The sequence below is a fragment of the Canis lupus genome, chromosome 24, assembly GCF_003254725.2.
Source record: "Canis lupus dingo isolate Sandy chromosome 24, ASM325472v2, whole genome shotgun sequence".
Classification (NCBI taxonomy): Eukaryota; Metazoa; Chordata; class Mammalia; order Carnivora; family Canidae; genus Canis; species Canis lupus.
In genome coordinates, this window is record NC_064266.1 from 18934086 (window position 1) to 18956605 (window position 22520).

At 47.0% G+C, this 22520-nt stretch overlaps 1 protein-coding gene across 2 annotated transcripts in view; it reads right to left on the reverse strand.

Annotated features, from left to right (window-relative positions):
* TGM3 (transglutaminase 3) overlaps positions 1–5823 on the reverse strand; it is a 40209-nt gene extending 34386 nt beyond the window's left edge. The window contains exon 1 of one of the 2 annotated variants that reach the window (XM_025469521.3): positions 5705–5823. In XM_025469521.3, coding sequence (XP_025325306.1) covers positions 5705–5711 — 7 coding nt within the window. In that variant the 5' untranslated portion in view covers positions 5712–5823. Of the gene's footprint in view, positions 1–5302; positions 5454–5704 lie in introns of those variants that run through there. The other variant, XM_049100770.1, reaches the window with a different exon arrangement.
* Positions 5824–22520: the final 16697 nt, after the last annotated feature.

The following is a 22520-nucleotide window of genomic DNA, read 5'->3' on the forward strand; positions in this document are numbered from 1 at the left end:
ATCACATATACCTAAAACATAACTCCCACTCTGTGGTCCATCTTTGGCAGAGATAACATGAGAAGCGCAGAACAGATTCTGGACTGTGTTACTAGTCAGCTGTCTCAATCTTTATCAGCCTGGCTCTGTACCTGAATCACCTGCCATAGACAGGACAGCAGCAGACGGGGATTGCCAGGTGTGTGCCTGGGGTTCTCCGCTTCCCATTCCCAGGAGGACCACACCATACAGTTGCTGGCACGTGGTCCAGCATGACATAACTAATACTCCGGTGGCTGGATCTTCCCCACCTGTCCAGACCCTATTCCCCAAGTCTCCTCTCTAGGCAAAGATTTGTATCTTACAGATTTCTAGAGCTAATTAGGGCTGATTGTTAAACTAAAAACTGTCTAGCCAAGTGTCTTCAAGTATTTTTTTAGAGACCACATTAAGAAATTAGAGTGTTTAAATACATGAGTCTATAATAGATATAAAGTTTCACAAAATACTAACCTTTACTATTTACAATGTATTGATATTTTGATATTTTCTCTCCTCTTTTTTTTTTTTTTGATTGCTGGTCACAATCCACTAAACTGATTTTATAATCTTCTAATGAGTGACAGCTGACAGCTTGAAAAGCAGTGATGTAATCCAATATTCTCATATTACAGGAAGACCACTGAACCCCCAAAAGGATTTCAAAGTAGTTTAGAAGCAGAGCGTGGCCCAGAAACCAGGTCTGGAAGCCTGGTCACTCACTGAGGGGCTGTGAGCCATTCCCAATTCCCACCCTCTCCTGCCACTCCCCTCTGGACACCCGGAACACCCCCAGCTCCTGGCCAGCCCCCCACTGGCCCCAGGCACACAGGGCTTTCCTCTCAGCTCTCAGCTCTCTTGAGCTCGGGTCATTCATTTCCTTTTGTCCTTCACCCGTGTTCAGACATGTTCGATCCCCATGCAGCACGGGAAGTACAGTTTCTTGGCACGCAGGTGGAGGGGAAGATGGGGTTCCACTGGCCAGCTGAGCAAGGGGCTGGCGAGGCCCCCTGGGGTCATGTGGAATGCACCCTGGACTGGTGGTCTGAAGGGTCCTGGGGCCTTGGTCAAGCTCTCCACATCTCTGGGTGGTGCTTTCTCCATCTATAGAAGGGGACAGTGAGGCCCCAACATCCTCTCTTGTAGGGTAATTATCGGGATCCCATCACTAACACTTGGGCCCCCACAGGTGGGGGCAGGGAGGGGGACAAGTCCCTTGGGATCCGACACGTTATGCCAATAGTGACATAAGATGAAGGAGAGTTGGAGCTTTTTTATGGACTGCCACTGGGGACCTTGGACACACCCGGCACCGTGTATCTTATTGACATTATGTCCTTCAATAGTGACAAAACTCCCATGATGTTGTTATTCCCCTGTCACAGATGAGAGATTTGAAAGTCCAGTTGGTGACGTCACTGGCCAAATAGCACATACTCAGACAGAGAGCCTGGCCCCAGCCCAGACTGGAAGCCAGTTTTGCCTGACCACACATGCCTCCAAGTTGCCAGCCTACAGCCAATCCAGGTGACTGTGGTGTCAGTGACTTAGGCACAGGTCCAGGAAGCTGTCGAGGAGAAAGGGCCACCCCTAGCTTACTCCCTACCTTGACAGTATGCGGTCAGGGAGAGAGGAAGGAAGAAGGACTCCTCAGCCCCCTCGTTTCCAAAAGGAGCTGTTAGAAGCCCCTAAACCAGTGGTTCTCCACCCTGGCTGCACATAAGAACTGTCTAGAGAGTGTTAGATTGGGCTGGGGCCCCCTTCCTAGAAAGATTCAATTAGAATCTCAGGGTTAGGGTCAGCACTAGGGGGTTGTTGTTTTAACCCCCCCCTCCATGATTCTAATATGCAGGGAGTACTGAGGGTCCCTCTCTTGGGCCTGGTCACCATTTTACGCTCATCAGCAGCACGCTCTGCCCCCACCTGTCTCACCTGAGCCACGTGGCCATTCTAGGGGGTGGAATGGGGGTGCGGGGAGATCACAGCTCCTCATCACAAAAGAAGGAACTAAGCTAAGAGCAAGGAAGGCAGAGCCTTCTGAACCCATCCCTCAGCTCCTGCTAGAACCCCTGGGGCCTTGTTCCCTCCACTCCCCAGCGATGGGGAAAAGGATTTCCTATTTGAGTTCTCACCCCAGTGGCAGGGGAGCCTTGGGGGGATTAATTGCCCCATCTGTGCAGCCCAGCCCAGCAGAGTGGACACAGATGGAGAAATCATGGGAGGTGAATACAGATAGCCCACATACAGATGAGAACTGGGGACTCCAGAGGCTGGTGAGGAGGCTGGAGGGGGAGAGGGTCCTTGGAAACCCTCCTCAATAGAAAAACAAAATGCTCTTTGTCTCATAGGGTTTTTCTTCAGACTCCAAGACAAGGAGAAAACAGACTCAGGAAATAAGTTCCCAAGTGATAATAAGCTATGTGGCCTGAGCACCTATGAAGCGGACACTAAAATGCCACGTGTTATTTTACTTTATTTTAGATTTATTTATTTGAGAGAGAAACAGCATGAATAGGGGAAGGAGCAGAGGCAGAAGGAGGAAGAGAATCTTCAAGTAGACTCCCCACTTCACTGAGTGTGGAGCCTGATGGGGGTCTCCATCTCACAACCCTGAGATCATGACCTGAGCTGAAATCAAGAGTTGGATGCTTAAGCCTGGTTGGATGCTTAACCAGGCTCCCCTAAAAGCACCCCGTCTTAGAGATGAGAAAACTGAGACACAGGGTTAAGTAGCCTGCCCAAAGTCACTCAGCTAGTAGGAACAGAGCTGAGATGCAACCCAGGACACGTCTGACATCACTTGTAACCCCGAGGCTGTCCTATCTCTGTAGGTGGAATCCTTGGTGGCAAAAGTGGAATCCTGGGTGGCCCTCCCTGCAGGTGGTTGCAGCCACTGGGTGACAGGAAGCTGGGGGGTAGGTGGGGTCCTGAGGCAGAGAAGGGGCAGCTCATCCTCTTACAGGTGCTAAGAGGGTATAGCCCTGAGCCCCTGAGCCCAAGGGGTGATCTGCCTGCAGAGGTAGCCTCGGTGTCACTCTGGTCCAGGGGGCTGAGACAGAAGCTGTACCCCCTGCTCCAGGAGAGCCCTGGACTCTCTGAGTTTACAGAAGGAGGCAGACCCCTGCTTCAGGGGCAGAAAGAGCCACTGGTGTCCCAGCTCCAAGGAGAACTTTTCTGTGGCAGATCTACAGCCCAAAATGGCACAGGTCCTCTGCAGATCAGGAATGAGGCTGAGGAAGGTGAGCACTCTGCCCCATAAAGCAGGTGGCAAGAGAAGCTCACCGCCCCACGGGGGACGGAGAATTAGTCCTGGCCTCCTGCAGGTTTAGACTTTGGGGGTTCTGTCTCTGACTCAGACCCCCCCAAGGGGCTTTGGGGGATGTTTGGGGGTGGGGAACAAGGCTTCCACCCTCACAGAGGGCCCTAGGACGCTGCACCACTTTGTGCAGAGCATTGCCAGCCAGGCCTTCCTCTGCCATCGTCATCCCCACCACCACCCGGGCTGCTCCCTCCAGTAGGAGAGGAATAACCAGGTCCCTGCTGATTCCGGTTAGAACCTGGAGCGGGACACAGAGTCCTTTCAAACCAGCACACATGGGACCCTGCTTGTCCCCTGGGTTATACCTGTCGACCCATCCCCATTTATTTTCCTGTTTCCTGTGCCCCAAACCCTCCTCACCCCACGAGGCTCCTGACCATGCCTAACTCATCGTCCGTGACCAAATGCCATCTGCTCCCCCGGGGCCTCCCCTATCCTAAATCCTGGCTGCACTTAATCCCCTCCTCCTCTTGGCGCCCCACAGCGCTGGGTTTGGATTTGCTAAGCAATCTCATGACCGTCCACCTTGTGGGTCACTTGCCTAGGAACTGGTGTTTCCAAGCAGTGTCAGGCCGTGAGTGCAAGCTCACTGAGGGCATATACTACAGCTCATGTATCTGTGTCCCCCACCCGCACCCGCACCTGCCATGGCTCTATTCCCTAGGTGTCCCACAAGTAAAGCCATTCATTCCAGAAACATTTGCTGAGCACTACCTGGCTTGGCTGATGCTAAGCTAGGAACCACCTGTGTGACAATGCCACAAATCGAAGGGAATGAAGGTACTCACCCTGCCTTTTTAAAAACGGATTTTTTCCCCCAACTGGCTACTGTCTACATTCTGTTGTGACCTTAGGATGGCTCTGGTTGATTTAGATACTGAACTTTGAAAGCTCAGTGTCTCCATGAGTCACAGGCCCTGAAACACAGGCCTGCTGAAGTGGCGTGGTCTCACCACGGGCAGGCTATGCTGGGGTCCCTGCAGGCCTGCAGAGTGATGCCATGCACTCGCCACTGGGGTGAGCGTGTGCCAGGACCCGTGCTCCCTGATCCTGGTTTCCTCTCATGGCCAGGGCGGCCAGTACCAGAAGGAGCCTAAGCCTGTCTACTGCAGGCCTTTCATCTTGCAAACGGGAGCCTGAGGCTTGGTGATGCCAAGGAACACAGAGCAGTGGGGAAGAGAGCTCAACCGAGCAACCAAGGTCTGTACTGTTTTCCTGCGTCCCAGATGTCACATGTGCTCATCTCTGAGCTCAGCTCTGATAACAGGACAGAGCAGAAAGGTCACTGCTGGGACCAAGTTTGGGCTGTGTGGCCCCGGGAAGACTGTCCCCACTGGGCCGCTGCCCTTTCCACCTGGAGGGAGGGGGATGGCCTAGAGGACACTTATCTCCTCATGCTAGAGTCTATAGGGTCCAGAGTTCTTCTTAGCAACCCAGCATGAATGCATGTTCCCAGGAGGATACAGAGGACAAGGGAGGGCTTGGTGCTTGCAGCCACCCTGTCCTGGGCTTTGGGATTACCAAGGTAACCAGCATTTGCCTTTTGCATCAGGCTGAAGGATTTCTTTGGCAGACCTTCCCGAGGTCCTAACTACCATTCACGATTTTTACAGGTTTGACTCATGCCTTGTTTGGGTTTGGCGTCACTGTCAACCCACGAGGCTGAGCACCCCTGACACGCAATAATTAGCACGCTGCCTGGCAGGGGCACTGGCTAACGAGAACCCAAACCCTCAGCAGTGACTGCAGAGCCCAAGAAACTGTGCTCCTTAGAGCTCTTTCCCACCCGTCCTCCCCTGGTGCAGCTAGAAGGGACCGTCTTGCGGCACACCTGCTCTTTCTGTCACGGGAGGTTTCAGCTCATCAAGTCGCTTTTCAAAGAGCCTGCGGTGCTTCCGGATGTGTGGTTTACTTAGGAGCATTCCAGCTGTGCTAATGAGTTTTTTTTTTTTTAAATCAACTTACACGCTGTCACTCTCTCTCTCCTTTGTAGCTCTGCGATGTGCTTTTCTTTGCCTATGTTTACTGACAGCTGGAACAAGCGCACTGAGAAATAAGAGAGGCGGGTCTCACTGGGCTGGAAAAGGCGAGACTTGTCCATCTAAGGGACAGGACGTCCAGCTGAGTGGAATACTGTGCCCATCACTCAGGACTACATTCCAAACATGTTCTACCCCCGGCATCATGCTGGAGTGGTGAGGCAGCCAGTGAGAAAGAGGCGCCGGGGAATACCATCCCAGGGTACTAAGATCTAGCCTTCAGAGCCCCCAGGGCAACCGTCGGGGGTTGAACACTGGCCCGTTGGACTGGCCCAGGAGAAGCACGGGCTTCCAGCGAGGACCTGTAAGGAAGATGCCATGCACTCACCCGTCATGTTGGCCTTCCTCTGCCTCTTCTCTGGGAATGGCACAGACAGACGGACGGAAGGTGTGGGGAGCCGGCTGGGGATGTCCTTACCATTTATAGCAGCCTCTCCTACACACCTAATTAGAATTCTAATGAAGTGGGCGAGGCACCAGGTCATTCCTGTAGTGCTTGTAAACGTTTCCCTTACGACATATTTGTCACCCAATGGAAGGTCATCCTGCTTGTGCAAGACCAGCTTGGGCAGAAGAAGGGAGATAAGAAATGCCAGGAGTTCGCTTTTATGATTTTTTTTTCTTCTAAGACGAACTTCCTGGATTGTAGAGTTTAGGAAATGATGTCATGCTTTTCTCGAAGTATCTCGTCTAGAGCTGGTGCTCAGAAGTCCTTTGGGAGGTCAAGAGAATGGGCCTACAGAACCCAGAAATAGAAAACAGCTTGGTCCTTTCTCAGTGTATGTGACGTTGGTGTTTTCTGCCGGCATGAGAGGTAGGAGATGCTCATCACAGCCAGCTTGTTCAGGTTGCTGTGCTGTAGAAAGAGCACTTGGTTTGGGGCATGAGGCATGAAGCAGTAGTAGGTTCTGATGCTGACAGGGCCCTGGGCATCACTGGACCCCACAGCCCTGGAAGCCCTGTCTGCGATAGGGGGTGATCGTGTCTACCCTTCTCTGCCCGCTAAGTGATGGGAACAGTCAAATGAGGTGGTACAGGGATGTGGACTGTAATGGTGTAAATCCAGACTGAGGGGAGACTGTTCTTTCCAAAGAGACAGCAGGGACAGCAGCAGAACCAGCCATGGTGACGCAGTTTCATCCCAGTTCTGCCCCACAGTCTCTGCAAAAGAGGGGATCAGTCTCTCTCTGGGCCAGGCTCCAGGACATTTTGAAAAGAAGGGTGGGGAGAGGGGGATGACCCTGACAATCTACATTTTGTGTTGGCTGGTTTGTCATTTACATTTTTTTAAAAAAGTCCTAGTGTGGAAATTTACAAGTACTGAGCTTTCACGTGATGGACAAAGGAGTTTTAAAACATCCTAAGGCTCCGAGGAGTCACAAAGGAGTAGAGAGTGCTTGAGGCCTCCCCCAGGGGTGGAGAGGGAATGAAGACCTAGCACCAGGATGACAAGATCTGGTCTAGAGAGAAGGGGGAAGAAGGCCTCGAGAAAGGTGAGATGGAAGAGGCAGGCGGCAGACAGTCCTCCCTCCATCCTCTGGGCTCCCGCCGCGTTTTGCCCCTGGCCCACCTGGGGACCCCAATTGCGGGATGCATCTCACTGCACTGGTCCATCTGCTCAGGTCTGCCCCCATCCTTAGACTGAGCTCTTGAGAATACAGGCTGCATAGGATTCGCATCTTCTCAGAGCCAGGCGGAGGGCCTGCTGACGGCAGGAGCACACGTATTTTTGAGTAAGTGAATCAATCAATCACCATAAACACGGAAATATTAACTATCATCAATTTAGTACTCACCATGGGCAGGTCAAATACTTCACATCTATTACCTTTTTTTAAATCTTTATAGCAATCCCATGACATCAGTACTATTATTGCTATCTTGCAGCGGGGAGAAATGGGTTAACTCGAGTCTCTGCAAGCTGGAGATTCACACCCATATGTGAGTGATTCCAGAGCCTCTTCGAGGAAGTTGGCTGGCCAAGTGAGGTGGGAAAGACTGAGTTCTCTGGTCGCTCCAAGTAAGGTGACACCGCACCTATGCCAAGCAGAATGTGATCCCCTCTTGGCTCTGGAAGACGACCAAGAAGAGAGCGGAAGGCAGAGGGGTATGTGGCATGGAGTGTTGGACCCCAGTTAGGAGGTGTGGGTCTTAGCCCCTGCCATGGCACTGGCTGTGACTCTGAGCAAAGCCCTCCTTTCCTGAGGAAACCCTGAGAACTGAGTGTGTTGTTTTGATCGAATGAGTGCAAAAGTGTTCTGTACACTCTCGAGTGTGGCATCAAGAGGAGTTGTTTTTTTTTTTTTTTAAGATTTTATTTATTTATTCATGAGAGACAGAGATAGGCAGAGATGCAGGCAGAGGGAGAAGCAGGTTCCTTGCAGGGAGCCAGATGTGGGACTCAAACCTGGGACTCTGGGATCAAGCCCTGGGCCAAAGGCAGATGCTCAACCGTTGAGCCATCCAGGCGTCCCAAGAGGAGTTTGTTTGTTATTACTACTGTTGTTGCTGTTGGCTGGGAGCTGAGAAGAACTGGACCCTGGGCACTCCTTCTAGAATGAGTCGACCTAAGATGTGCTACTTTGGATGGGGATCATTTTGAACTGAAAACAATCAAGGCCTACGAGTCTCAGAAAGAAACTTTCACCTCCCTGCTTCCCCATCTGCCTAAAATGTTTTTTTTTCTTTCTTTTCTTTTTTTTTTTTTTTTAATAGAGGACCTGCTCCAGTTAGGGAGCTATCACCATACATAATGGCAGTATGACATGAACTAGGTTTGGTGGACAGGGAGGAGCCCAACACGGCTAGTCTGATTCAAGTCCTCCCTTTGTCCCATTGTTCTGGGATGGCCCAGGAATGATCTGCTCACCAAATCTTTACCTTCCCATTCTTCCTTTACATTACCTTCCTTCCCTCTGAAGCCCCAGGCCCCTGAGTCCTTAGTCTAGAACAACACAGATACCTCATTTTGCCTGTCTTTGGTATCTCTCACATTTATGTGGGTTCTCTGCATGTATGTAATTAAATCTGATTTTCTCTTGTTCATCTGTCTCACATCAATTTAATTCATAGACCAGCCAGAAGAACCTCGAGGGGCAGAAGAAGATTTTTCCTCCTGAGTAGTTGGCCTCACTGGTCAGAGATGCTGCAGAGGAGAGATCTGAGGACAAACAGCCAGTAGAAATAAGAATTCTTACCATGTCAGCAGCCCAGAATCTCTGTCTGTGCTGTCTGATGGAGCCAAAGTTGGGTGGGGAGCGTCCTTTTTCTCTCTCTAAATTGAGATTAGCAGGAAAAAGAAATATTTGTGGAAGTAGTTCCTTGGGTATAGTGACAGGTAAATTTGGGTTTTACTGATCCATTTCCTCTCAAAGAGAGTACACTGCTTTTCTCTTCCCATGTCTTCCATGTCATCTGTCATAAGAAGGAAAACCATAGGATGCAAACTCTGGCCTAGGTCCCATAAGTCTGCTGCTGGAGTAGCCTCATGGCCTTGGGGAGCTCACAGTTCTCTCCAGACCAGCGTCTATTTAAAGAAACTTGCTGCAGGTCAATGGGCACATGAGGTACTGTCGCTAAGGGATGTCTTGGAAGCCAAAGTCACAAAATTGGTGGGCATAGGTGGAGCACTTAAGAGCTGTTAGAGCGCTTGCAACCTAACCCAGAGACTCCCTTGTTAGAATAAGTGAGCCACAGAATGGGTTGGAGGACACAAGGTCACCTGCCAACCTCAGAAAAACTTCTGTGCAACGAGGTACTCTGTAAAATAACACACAGTCCCTCACCCCGCAGCACATGCCTCTGAGGTGTCAGTGTGGTTCGGGGGAAACCCAGGACTTAGCTAAAGCTGTTAATGTACATATAAAAAAAAAAACTGGGTAAGGTTTTTCCTTTCATCTTGTTCTGTGTTCTGAGAGCTTAATTTTATGACCAGTGAGGACACTCTCTCTGGTCTCCATCATCTAGAGGTGCATTTACCGTAAGTGGAAGAGGCTGGCACTTCAAGATCTCCTCTTTGCCCAGCTGTGCCAGCTCTCAAGGGGGAAAAATATGTCAGGGGTGCCTGGCTGGCTCAGTCGGTAGAGCCTGTGACTCTTGATCTTGGTGTTACAAATTTGAGCCCAAGTTGAGTGTAGAGATGATTTAAAAATAAAATCTTTAAAAAAAAGGACTTTAGGGTGCCTGGGTGGCTCAGTTGCTTAAGTGTCTGCCTTTGGCTCAGGTCATGATCCCATGGTCCTGGGATGGAGCCCCAAGTGGGGCTCCCTGCTGAGCAGGGAATCTACTTCTCCTTCTCCCTCTGCCCTTCCCCCTCACTCATGCGGACACACTCTCTCTCCTAAAGTAAATAAATAAATTAATTAAAATTAAAAAAAATATAAAGCAACGGTTCTTGCTTTTGCAACCTGCATCTTTAGAAAGGCAAGTGTAACACTGAGAGCATGCAAATCCCATTCCTTATATGCCTACAGACAATTGCAGATGTTGCAAGAACCTAGAACATTAAAAGAAAAATTGTGTTGGATTTAAGAAAAAGGGAAGTTTAAGAAGCAATTTCCCTAAACCCCATTATCAACCTCAGAAAGTTAATTTTTCTCCTCAAGAGGGATGATTTCCCCTCCAGTTGAACCTCAGCTGCACCCCAGAGCCTACCATTAAACCTAAAATAGAGGATGGGGAAGTGGATTTCTTAATTGACACTGGTGAGGTTTTCTTTACCGTCTGCTCAGAGGATTTCCTTCCATCTGTCCCTACTGATTCTATCCAGGATTGTTTGAGTCCCTGGGCAGCGCATTTTGTTGCCCATGTCCCAGGCCACCCCAATATCTTAGGCTCTCTTAACACCGTTCATGCCTTTCAAACCGCTCATCAGCTAGCCTTTTTGATAGAGCTGTGTTATGTAAATTTAATGCCACTATAATGTAGTGAAAAGGGCATTTTTCCCTCCCTTTCCTCAGACCAAGCCCTAAATCTCCTACTTCCTTTGCTAGAAACTCAGTTTGATTTTAATTCATCTGAAAAGGATTTTTTTTTTAAGATTTATTTATTTGAGAGACAGAAAGAGTATGGTGGGGTGGGGGGGAGGTGGTGCAGAAGGAGAAGCAGACTTCTCACTAAGTGCAAAGCCCAATATGGGGCTCGATCCTAGGACCCTGGGATCATGACCTGAGCCAAAGGCAGCTGCTTAACTGACTGAGCCACACAGGTGCCCTGAGGAGGATGTCTTTAAAAGATATTCCAATTAGTCCCTGGGCTACACATGCAAGTGGAGTTGGGTCGAATGCCAAGTCTGTGTGCACTGCATTACTTTGGAGAAGGAATAAATAGGTTCCACCAGTGGCTCAATATAGATTTTCCCTGCTACACATAAGTAGAGCATCCCTATGAAATCTTTCACAAGCCCAAGTGGCAGAAAGTAAAGAAGCAATTACTATCAATTCATATGGAAAATTTTTTTTGACCATTTCCAGACCCAAAATTAACCTCTCTTTGGCTTTGGTGATACCTTAGGACACATCTTGCTAAGAGATGCACAGAATAAACCAAGACAAAGCACAGATGCTCGCAGACACGCTTCAAAGCTATGATGCTGAGACGCTGAAGGAGCTTCTTCGGGGAAGGAGCTTGGCAGGACCACTCTCAGCCCTGGGGTGTGTGTGTGCTGCCTCTGTGAAGGCCCACTGCAAAACAAACGCTGAATGCTATTTTTGCTTTTTGCCTTTTTTTCGTAAAAACGAAAATCCTTTTGGGATTTCTTTCAGTTAGAGAAAGCAGAGACCAATGTAGATCTTTCATAAAAGCCAAGTGGTGTAAGGCAAACTTGTGAAAAGCGGGGGACACCTGGATCTTCTCTCCAGACATACAGAGTGAGGAGTTGAATTTATAATAGACTTTCTCTCGTAGGAGGGTGTACTTTTCTTTACTTCTTCACCCTGTAGCTCTCCAATCTTGCCAGTAAAAAAAGAAGGTAAATTTGATTGAGACTAAAATAAAATCTATCTATTTGTGCAGATCTTAGGGCCATAAACCTTTGTACTTCCTCTGCATCCTGTAGTCGCAAATCTGGCTATTATTCTTAGCTCCATTCCTGCTGATGCAGCCTGGTTTATAGCAATTGATCTCTGCTCAGCTTTCTTTTCAATCCCATTGCACCCTGACTCACAATTTCTTTTTGCATCTGCATTCAGAGGGAGAAAATGAACACCGGCTTGCATATTTCAGGAATATTGTGAGTCTCCCTCAACATTTTCTTTTTTTTTTCCCTCAACATTTTCTGAGAATTTAAAGCAGACTTAGATTCTGTAGCCTTTACCCGAGGCTGCATGCTTGTTCACTATGCTGATGATCTTTTAATTTGTGATCAAACTAAAGCTCTTACAGACTCTCATTCTCCTAAAGGCCCTAGCTGAACCAGGCCAGAGAGCCTCCAGATTTAACTACAACGGGTGTAAACAACTATTATCTACTTAGGACATGAGATAATCTCGGGGCATTCGAAAGCTCACCCTAAAATGCCTGAAGTCAATTTTGTCTTTCTTCCCAAAATGAGAAAGCAGTTACATACTTTTTTAGGGGCAGCTGGCTATTGCTGCTGGTGGATCCTTAATTTTGCAACCCTTGCTAAACATCTGTATACCCTTCTCCTAGACAACACCTCAGAGCGTATATCCTGGCCCTCAGAGACATTAACCTCCTTCAAAGCTTTGGAACTAACATGCCAACACCCCTAGCTCTGGGCCTACTGAATTTTTAACAAGCTTTTTCAACTATATTGCCATAAAAATTGTGGAATTTGCTACCGGCATTTTAGGACAAACTTGTGCCTCTCAGATATATCTTACGGCATATTTTTTGTGCTAGTAGACCTTGTTGCATCAGGTACGGCCCCATGCTTCCATGCAGCAGTGGCTTCTGCCAGTTGGTTGACAAAGCCGATGCTCTTCTATTAGGCTTCCACATTCACCTCTGTGTTCTCGTGCGATGTCTTATAAGTTCACAAAACCCAGCATCCCTCTATACAGTGACAAACCACTTGTGAACAAGCTCTTGACTAGCCCTTCCATCATCTTACATGGTCGTACTACTTGAAATCCAGCTACCTTACTACCTCCTGATGATGGAGAGCCCACTCTATTGCCCAGGATTGCCTTACAAGTATAGAAATGGTCTCAAAACTACAAGAGGCTCTCTCAGACATCCCTTTAAACATCCAGACTGACTTCTATTTTGTGGTGGCTCCTATAAATGATATTTCTGGGGAAACATAATAACTGGGTATGCCATAGATTCCCCCACATGAACAGTAGAGGCATATTTTTTTTCCCATTAAAATCAGCCCGAGCTACTGAACTCTTAGCTCTTACTACAGCTTGCACATTGCCAGGAGGGAAAACTGCCACTATTTACACAGACTGCAAATATGCTTCTGGAGGCTGCCATGCTGTTGGCACAATTTGGAAATCCTGTGGATTCTTAACCTCTGCTGGTACTCCAGTTGCTAATGGGCCTATAATAGCCTGTTACAAGCTATTCACCTTCCTTCTAAAGTCACCATGGTTCATTTGTTCATTGTTCCCATACAAAGGAAACTGATGCTATATCCTTAGGAAATGATAGGACTAACACACCTTCTAAATACGCCGCTCAGAATGGACCCCCTTAACCTCTCTCCACCCAATTTTCAAATCTGCCTTCATCCTTGACCGATACTATTAACTTGCAGATAGATGCTCCACAATCTGAAAAAGACAGTAGCATACGAAAGGATGCCAAACAAGTATCAGATGGATTATATATTTATTGGGCCAAATGGACTTCCTATGGCCTCCTTGTCTTTTTTTTTTTTAAGATTTTATTTATTTATTCATGAGAGACACACAGAGAGAAGCAGAGACATAGGCAGAGGGAGAGGCAGGCTCCCTTTAGGGAGCCTAATGCAGGACTCGATCCCAGGATCCTGGGATCATGACCTGAGCCAAAGGCAGATGCTCAACCACTGAGCCACCCAGGTGCCCACCCCCTTTTTAACCCTTTGGTTTGTCCTTTTCTTCCACCAAATGGGACATATGTGCAGACAGGGGATAGTTAAGGAACTAAAAGCCAATTGGTTTCACCTTGGCATCTGCAAAATTTCTGACCAAATTATTTCCCTGTGTACTACTTGTGAATCTCACCAAATTTCTGGAAGAAATCGATATGCCCCAGGAAGTCCTCCTAGGCTCACACTGCCCTTGGCTATATTTCAGATGGATTTTGTACATTTGCCCTCAGCCTTGGACTATCACTGTCTGGTTATTGTCTGAACATTTAGTGGATGGACTGAAGACATCCGGCTAGACAAGCTCATGCCATAACAGTGGTAAAGAAATTAATAACTGAGATTGTTTCTCATTTCTTCATCCCTTGATGGACTGAATCAGACCAAGGAACTCATTTTACAGCAGAGATAAACCACTTGCTTGTAAAAACTCTGGGGTACTCATTAGATTTCATGCCCTATATCATCCTCGATCATCAGAGCAAGTGGAAAGTAACGATCTAGACAGAAAAAGGACTTTAGGAAAAATCTGTCAAGAAACCGGACTTAAATGTCCAGAAGCATTGTCCTTAGTGCTTGTAAAGATCCAGAATACTCCAGGTAAGGGACATGGATTGACTCCTTTTGAAGGAGCATTTGGTTACCCAATACCTGTGGGCATCTCTCAAACTTCTGTGTTTAGTTAAGTGAACATTATGGGAACAGAAGTGAATAATTTAATGCTGTGGCTAGCTAACTGTGAGAACTAAATAGTATACTTGAAACATATCACCCACAGGTAAAAGAGGCATGGCCACTGACAGATAAGCATTGCCATCCCTTCCAACTGGGAGACCAGGCATATATCAAGGTCTTTAGAAGCAAATGTGCTATCACCTCGCTGGGAAAGATCTTTTGAGGTACTGTTAACCCCTTACACTGCTATCAAAATAAAAGAAAAATCCTCCTGGGTTCATGCAAACCATGTCGACTCAGACCCAGATCACTGCTGTCAAGACCATTGGAGACAAGCCTACAGGTGACCTTAAAGTGAGGACTTCTGGGGCCAATTCCAGGTGCCAGAAGTGGTCAGCACCATGAAGTAGACAATTTTTCCCAAGATCATGGAGCAGGCAACTTTCCTTTCACCTATCCCTCCTTCAAAACAAATAAGCAGGTGAACAAACAAAAACACCCTACCTTCACACTACAAGCCAGCCTCAACGACAAAACCAAACACTCTCTTTCTTATTAATACTTTTCCATGTTTATGAATCAGAAAGCTGGTTGGAGAGCACATGTCTCTATTATTGCACTTCCTGCCTCTGAGTCTCCACTATGGGTGCCTTTGCAATCTGCATCTTGCCTGTATTGGCTCTCTTTTTTATCAGGTTGAGTGCGGACCACACACCCCCTTATGCCAGGTCACAACATCTGGCCCCACTGCTGGATGACCCCACTCCTGGAACTGGGATATCCTTTAAGAAGCTGTGGGGACACGTGGCTCCATTTGTTCTTTCCTGTTTGTCTTTGCTATAATCCATGTCTTCCTTCCCGCGGCAGCTCCCTTGCCACTCAGCTACTAGCCGGTTTTCTCTCTTCACAGTCCCAGACTCAGCTTTTTTTTTTTTTTTTTAAGATTTTATTTATTTATTTGACAGAGAGAGAGAGTGTGTGTGTGTATGAACGAGCACAAGCAGGGGAATGTGAGGGAGAGGGAGAGAGAGAAGCAGACTCCCCACTAGGCAGGGAGCCCAACCTGGGGCTCTATCCCAGGACCATGAGACCATGACCTGAGCTGAAGGCAGATGCTTAACCAACTGAGCCACCCAGGAGACCATGGCCTAAGTTTTTAATATGCGAAACTTCCAGGGAAGTTTTAGAGGAGGGAACTGTCAGGGTTCAGAACAAGTTGCCCTAAGCTGTGCTACTTTGGCATGTGGATTATTTCAAGCTAAAAACAATCAAGGCCCACAAGACTCAAGAAGAAACTTGGACCTCCCCCCTTCCCCAACTGCCTAAAATGTGTTTTTTGTTTGTTTGTTTGTTTGTTTGTTTGTTTGTTTGTTTTTATACAGGACCTGCTCTAGTTAGGGGGCTATCACCATAGATAATGGCGATATGAAATGAACTAGGTATGGTGAACAAGAATGAGCCTAACAAGGCCAGTCTGATCCAAGCCCTCCCTTTGTCCCTTTGTCCATTGTTCCTGGGTGGCCCAGCAAAGATCTGCTCGCCAAACCTTTACCCTTCTCATTCTTCCTATACATTGCCTTCCTTCCCTCTGAAGTGCCAGACCCCTGAGTCCGGAGTCCAGAATGACATAGATACCTCATTTTGCCTGACTTTGGAATCTCTCACATTTACGTGGGTTCTCTGCATGTATGTAATTAAATTTGATTTTCTCCTGTTCATCTGTCTCATATCAATTTAATTAATAGACCAACCAGAAGAACCTCGAGGGGCAAAGGACATTTTTCTTCCCCAACACTTTCAATGACCTGGCAAGGCCACCTGCAGAGGTGACAAAGAGGTGGTGTTTTAGACATCACACAGATGTGGGTCCAAATTCTGGTCCTGTCAAGTCACCTCACTTCTCAGAGCCTCCATTTCTTCATCTGTAAAGTTGAGGTTGAGGTGCAGCAAGAATTGAAATAGACAATGAATAGAAAGTACTGAGCACAGTGTCTAACTGGCATAGTCCAGTGCAATCTGTTAGTGGACATTATTAGCATTCTTATTACTCCTTCGGAACCCCTCTGTTCCTGAGTGGTGCAGATTTTGCCCTGGGACCCACAAGCATGGACAGTGGTGCCTGACCACTTGGCAAGTTCTGTGGCTGATCAGTCTTAGCCCTAGTGTGGTAGGAAGATACCCAGATTGGACTCAGAAGACCCAAAGGAAAGCCAGACCTTGTGGCTTGCCCACCCTGTGACCTTGATGGAATTCTTTGACTTCTCTGAGCCTCAGTTCCTTTACTGGCCTATCTACACACCTCCCAGGGCTGTAGCAAGGCTCAACACTGCAAAATCCCAGATATGACACTCCTTTGTAGATAAGGTGGTATTGCACAGATGTCAAGGTTGGCTTTTTTCTTCCCCTCCCTGCTGCTCTGTCAGCTCCCCGGCAACCTGCTGACAGCCCAGCAGCAGGGCCCTGTGCCACAGAGTCTGCCTTGAGTTGGCCTAATGTTAGCTGCTGGAGGATTGCACCATGGTGGTAGCCACAGCCCCAATAATTTGCATGCTTATGTCACAATTTTAGCTAAATGACTTTCAATTCATAGGTGGAGTCACCCAGCTACATGCAGGATGAAATTCCTGCTTGGCCACGCTCTGCATCTTGGACTCCAGTTAAGATGGAACATACACATATGTTTGTTTGTTTGTTTGTTTGTTTAAGATTTAATTTATTTGAGAGAGAAAGAGTGGGGGACGGGCAGAGGGAGAGGGAGAGAATCTCAAACAGACTTTTCACTAAGTGAGGAGCTGGGTGTGGGGCTCGATCTCACAACCCTGAGATCATAACCTGAGTCAAAACAAAGAGTTGGATGCTCAACCAACTGTGCCACCCAGGCACCCCCAAAGATGTGTTTTTTTAAAAAAAGGCAACCTTAATTGTTTGTTTTTATTCTCCCTCCAATAAAGGGATTTAGGGCTGCTGGAGATTTGTAACCTGTGGAGAGGCACAGAATCTTCTGAGATGTCATTGACTCAGCCTTTCTTGAAGCACAAGAATCCCCTTTCCTGACAAATCTCTCTTGAAAACTCCAGTGGTGGGGAACTTGCACTTCTCAAAATAGCCCACACTCACACTAGATGGCCCTCCCTGGAACAGTCACTTCTGGGGTGCCTCTGTGCAAGGAGTATCTTCCCTCATTTCCTAGAAGTCCCATGAGGGTAGAAACTGTCTGCATCCATCATTGTTCCATCCCCAGTGCATCCCTGTGCTTGGGGCATGACATGAACTCTCAGTAAACTGGGGTTCAAGTGCATTGAAAAGACCAAAAAGTTCTTCCTCATTTGAACTGAGAATTTGTCCCCCAGAGCATCTACGCACTGATCCTCATTGCTTCCCCCCAATCCCTCATTGAGCTTATATGAACTAAGAGCATGTTCTCCCTCAACACGGGGGCAAATCTGGCAAACACCTTCCCCATACCCACAAGTTTTCTCTTTTCCAGGTTCAAGGTCAGTTTCATCAACCATTCCTGATGAGTCATGATTTAGAGACCCTTCCCCATCTTGGTGAGATCATGTTACTTGCCTCCTCTGAAACCTTTAATGGCTCCCCATGGCCTCCTGCAGCCCAAATTCCTTAGTCTGAATATACACTTAGTCCCTCCAGTGTCTGTTCAATCTTAATTCCATTGTTTTCTCCTACTCAGCAAAACACATCTAATCCTATTTCCTAGAACCCAACCTACTGGACCCTGCCTCAACCCTAAAATGCCATTGCCTGAAACACCTTCCTCATTCCTTCTGACTCCCCATCTCATCATTACCAAGGTCCAAAGCAAGTCCCACCCTCCCTCCTGATCCTCCCAGTGTATCGTGGAAAGAGGATATGCAACGAAGCAAATCTAGGTATAAGTCTCAGAGATAGATTTTCACTGATCACAAGCATGTGCTTTTATAATCACACTGACCCTGGGCAAATCCCTTATACTCTCTAAGCCTAAGATTTCTTCTTTCAAAAATGTAATGACCCCAGCCTCCCTCCCCATTTAGAGCAGTCTGAGGAATCATGAGACGATGTCTGGAAAGCCTTCTGTAAATGACAAGATGTACCAACTCCCCACCTTGGAGCCTCTCAGATGTGCCCTGTGCCATTCACCAGACACTGACAATACACGATCTAGATGTGTTAGTGATGCTTCTTCAGGGCAGGAGTACGCCAGTCCACATGGCTGGCTGTCATTTCCTGATGCCAGGCTCCACGCTAAGAGTTTCACAGGAGTTAACTTTTAAGCCTCATGGCAACCCCAGGAGGGAGATACTCCTATTCCGTTGCATAGATAAGAAACCAGAGGCTGGGAGAAGCTCGGAGTTTGTCAAGGTTACAGAGCTAACCATCCAGGGTCTGAATCCAGGTCTGCCTGACAGCAGAGGCCCTGTTTCTATCACTCTGTCTCTGACAAATTCTTCAGTTCAGTGAAACCTGGGTCTTTTGTTTGGGAGACTGATGATAGTATTAATAACTGGGCTGAATAGGAAGGCGAGGCCATCTCCAAGATTAATATCAAAGGCTCCACTTTAGGAGCACCTGGGTGGCTCAGTGCTTGTCTGCCTTTGGCTTAGATCATGATCTCAGGGTCCTGGGATCGAGTCATGCATCAGGCTCCCCGGAGGGAACCTGCTTCTCCCTCTGCCTATGTCTCTGCCTCTCTCTGTGTGTCTCTCATGAATAAATTAATAAAATCTGAAAACAAAACAACAACAAAAAGCTCCGCTTTAATAAATTTATGCTCAAATTTTCCACTCCCTCCAGACAAACTCTTGAAGGAAGAGTAGATGTGTCAAAGTCCTTATAACTCATGTTGTTCTCATCCTGTCAAATGCTTGCTTGCATGATGTGGGGAGTCAGTGCTAAGAGACACCCCGCCCCTGAGAAGATAGAGATGGGGAGCAGCAGAACTTTTTTTTTAAAGACAGAAACCGATAAGAACTAAAAAGATGTGCATACTGCTCATGGAAAGAGTTCAGAAGGAATGATTTATGCCACTGTGGAGATAAGAGATATTTCTTGAGGAGGATGCCTCTCGGGCATACGCTGAAGGAGGAGATCATGGGGAGACATTCCAGGCAGGAGGAAAAAGAGTGGAAGACAGCACACAGCCCTGCCCAGGACATCTGGAAATGAGTTTATCTGGAGCACTCAGTGCCCAAGGACAGTGGGAATGGGCCAGAGAGGCCCTGCTCCACCCTAGACGGAATCAAGGTGTTTAATCCTGAGGTATGGGGAAGGTAGAGCAGGGGGCAGCTCCTGCTTGCCAGGTGTCTGATGCCTCTTGACGGAAGGGTGGTTTACTCTGCCAAGCTGTCACTCGGCTGTGAAGGAGCAACGGAAAAGCCAGCCAGAGAGGAGAGGAGACGCCACAGCCCATCCCTTGTGAGCTCCAAGGTCATTACTGGGAAGGCCAAGTGGTGGTTTGCGAAGGAATGCTGGGGGACAGGGCAGTCAGAGGGCAGGTCGCTGGGGTTGTGTAAATTTCCAGAAAGGAAACGATCAGAGAGGTCATCCAGCCTGATCGGTCATTTTAGAGATGAGACAACAGGCCTTCTGAGAAAAGACTTGCCTGAGGTCACCAAATAATCAAATGACCTGCGTCTCAGAGCCAGAAGAGGGTTTAGAGGTCATGTTGTCCAACTTCTCCTTTTCCTGGTGAGGACACCAAAGTCCAAATCACCTGGGACGAGAAAGCCTCCTTTCAGGCCCTCTGTAAAGCCTTTCAGGCTTTCCTCTGCGTGGGCTTAGTCCATCCCTGTCTTTCAGTGGAGAAACCCATCTTAGAAAGGCCTACGGGATGGCCTACAAGAGTAAGGAAATATTTTTCCGTGTTATCAATAGCAGCAAATTTTATTAACGTTGCTAAACACTTGTACAACGGTCACAAAATTGGCTCTTATATTCGCGCTCTCACCTAATTCTTACCCAGCTCCTAAGAAGCAGATTTTATCAGCACCACTGCTGTATTCTAGGGGAGCAAGTGAATGCTTGGGTGGACCACAGCATCTTAGGAGAAGCCAGACTCAAATGGGAGACTTTGGGTCCTAAATTCAGTGCCCCCTCCCCACTTCATGTTAGGGCTAATAACAAATAGGTTTCAGAAAAAAGTCTGTTTGGATCACACCGGTGCTGCCTGCTTTATAGTAACTTTTACGTACAGTGCTTTGCCATATTTTTTTGCCATACAACAGAGCATAAGCTGCTTGAGTATAAGTTTATGAAGAAACCTGAAAGCTTGTGAAGAGGTGCAGAGCTGCCTGGGGGAGTGGTTGGGCTGGGCTGGGAGTCTGCTCTCGCAGGGAGCTCAGTCTGGCTTCGGCCCCAAGGCTCCCTACAGGCAGACTCAGAACCAGGCACTCCCTCTCAGGGCCCATCTCTTTAGGTGATAAGAGAATGCAGGCAGCTCGTTTTTTTCCCACTCCCTGCTCTGATCTGGGTCCTTCCCCAGGGGGCCTGAAGAATCAGTAGATCTTCCTCTGAGGTCTCCAAAGAAAAAAGATCTGTGGAAGGGCAGACAATTGCTTCTGAATTCTATTCATTCAACCACCCAACATTTGTTATGTCCATTGTGCCCAGGGCTCTGTTTTGACATTTTTGGGAAATTAAAAATGAATACATTTTATGGAGGGCAATGCCTGCCCAAACCTGGACAAGTGTACATATACAGATACATACAAAACAGTAGTTGATAACATTTTTTTAATAAAAGGAAACATTTTGGGGGGATCCCCAGGTGGCTCAGCGGTTTAGTGCCTGCCTTTGGCCTAGGGTGTGATCCTGGAGACCTGGGATCGAGTCCCACGTCAGGCTCCCTGCATGGAGCCTGCTTCTCCCTCTGCCTGTGTCTCTGCCTCTCTCTCTCTCTCTCTGTATGTCTATAATGAATAAATAAAATTTTTTAAAAAAGGAAACATTTTGGAAAAAATGTGTTCGGTAAAAGGAAGCTTATTAAATCTTGGCAGATCCACATATTCAGATATTAGAAAGGATAATGTAGATATTTATGTATTTGACATTGAAGGATATCCATGATATGTTCGGTAAAAAACAAAATTGTGTGTATGAATGAACATACTTAAATAAATGTATATGAATGTGATACACATATACATACTTGATCTCACAAAAAAAATCTAGTCTGTCTGGTATACAGAAGACTATGTACTAAGACATAAACAGTAGTCTCTAAGGTGTGATTGAAAGATAATCTCGAGGGTACCTGTGTGGCTCAGCAGTTGAGCATCTGGCTTTGGCTCAGGTTGTGATCCCTGGGTTCCTGGGATCGAGTCCCACATCGTGTGGGACTCCCTGCTCAGCAGGGAGTCTGCTTCTCCCTGTCCCCACACCCCCTCAAATAACTAAATAAAACTTTTTAAAAAAATGACGAGATAATCACAGATGTTAATGATTTATGGAAATATAAAAGTAGATTCAAAAACTAGGTATAGGATGATCCAATTTTGATGCATCTTTATAATGAATATAGGAATTTTGAAAGCCTAGGATGTCATTAAACAAAAGGGAAATGGTTTGTTTCTTGATTTTGCTTTGCTGTATTATCTGGTCTCTATAACGAATATGTATAAACTGGGTAACAAGAAAGAAAAAGGAGTTTTCATTTTCCTATGAAAGCATTAATAAAATAGAGTCCCTGCCTTTAAGATTTGATGATTTAACAGAGGAGGTGAGAGCAGTACACCTAGGGAAGTATATACCAGGCCTTGTAGGTTCACTTTCTGTAAGAGGTGAATAACTAAAGTTGGGCAAGGGCTCAAGAGAAGATTTATGGAAGAGAGGACATTTGGGCCCTAGCTTCAGAAGTAAATTTGAACAAACTAAAATAGGAAGAAAAGCATTCTCAGCCGAGAAAAGGCTGGGGAGCTGCACACTGGATCAACTCTTCCTTATGAGCCAACTGCCAGGCCCACCTGAGCATCATGCTTCATCATGGAGCTAGCTCATACCTTTTCAAATGAGGCAACTAGGAATGGGTGCCAATCGTCCACTTTCCATTCTGATTTGATCTTGCTACATATCAAATAGCTAAGTAAAAATGGGTTCAGCACCAACCAGGTAACTTCTTAATGAATTATTTCACAATTTGATAAATCATCAAATTTATCCGACACTCAAATTTCTTTAAGTCTCAGGGACAAGTAGGAATATCCTGTGCGGTAGATTAAGATCCTGGTTACATGCACCTATTAAAAAAAAAAAGAAAAGTTATAAGCTTGTCCTGGCACAACACAGGCCTTCTTAGCAAGGACGTTAGTAACTTTGCACCGGCAGAGTAACTTGCAAATGATTCTAGAATGCTCTGTCCCAGAAGAGAGTTGAGATAACTGGAAGGGTGGGGGATAAGTTCTGAGAATGGATTTGTTCACCTCTTTGGAATGTA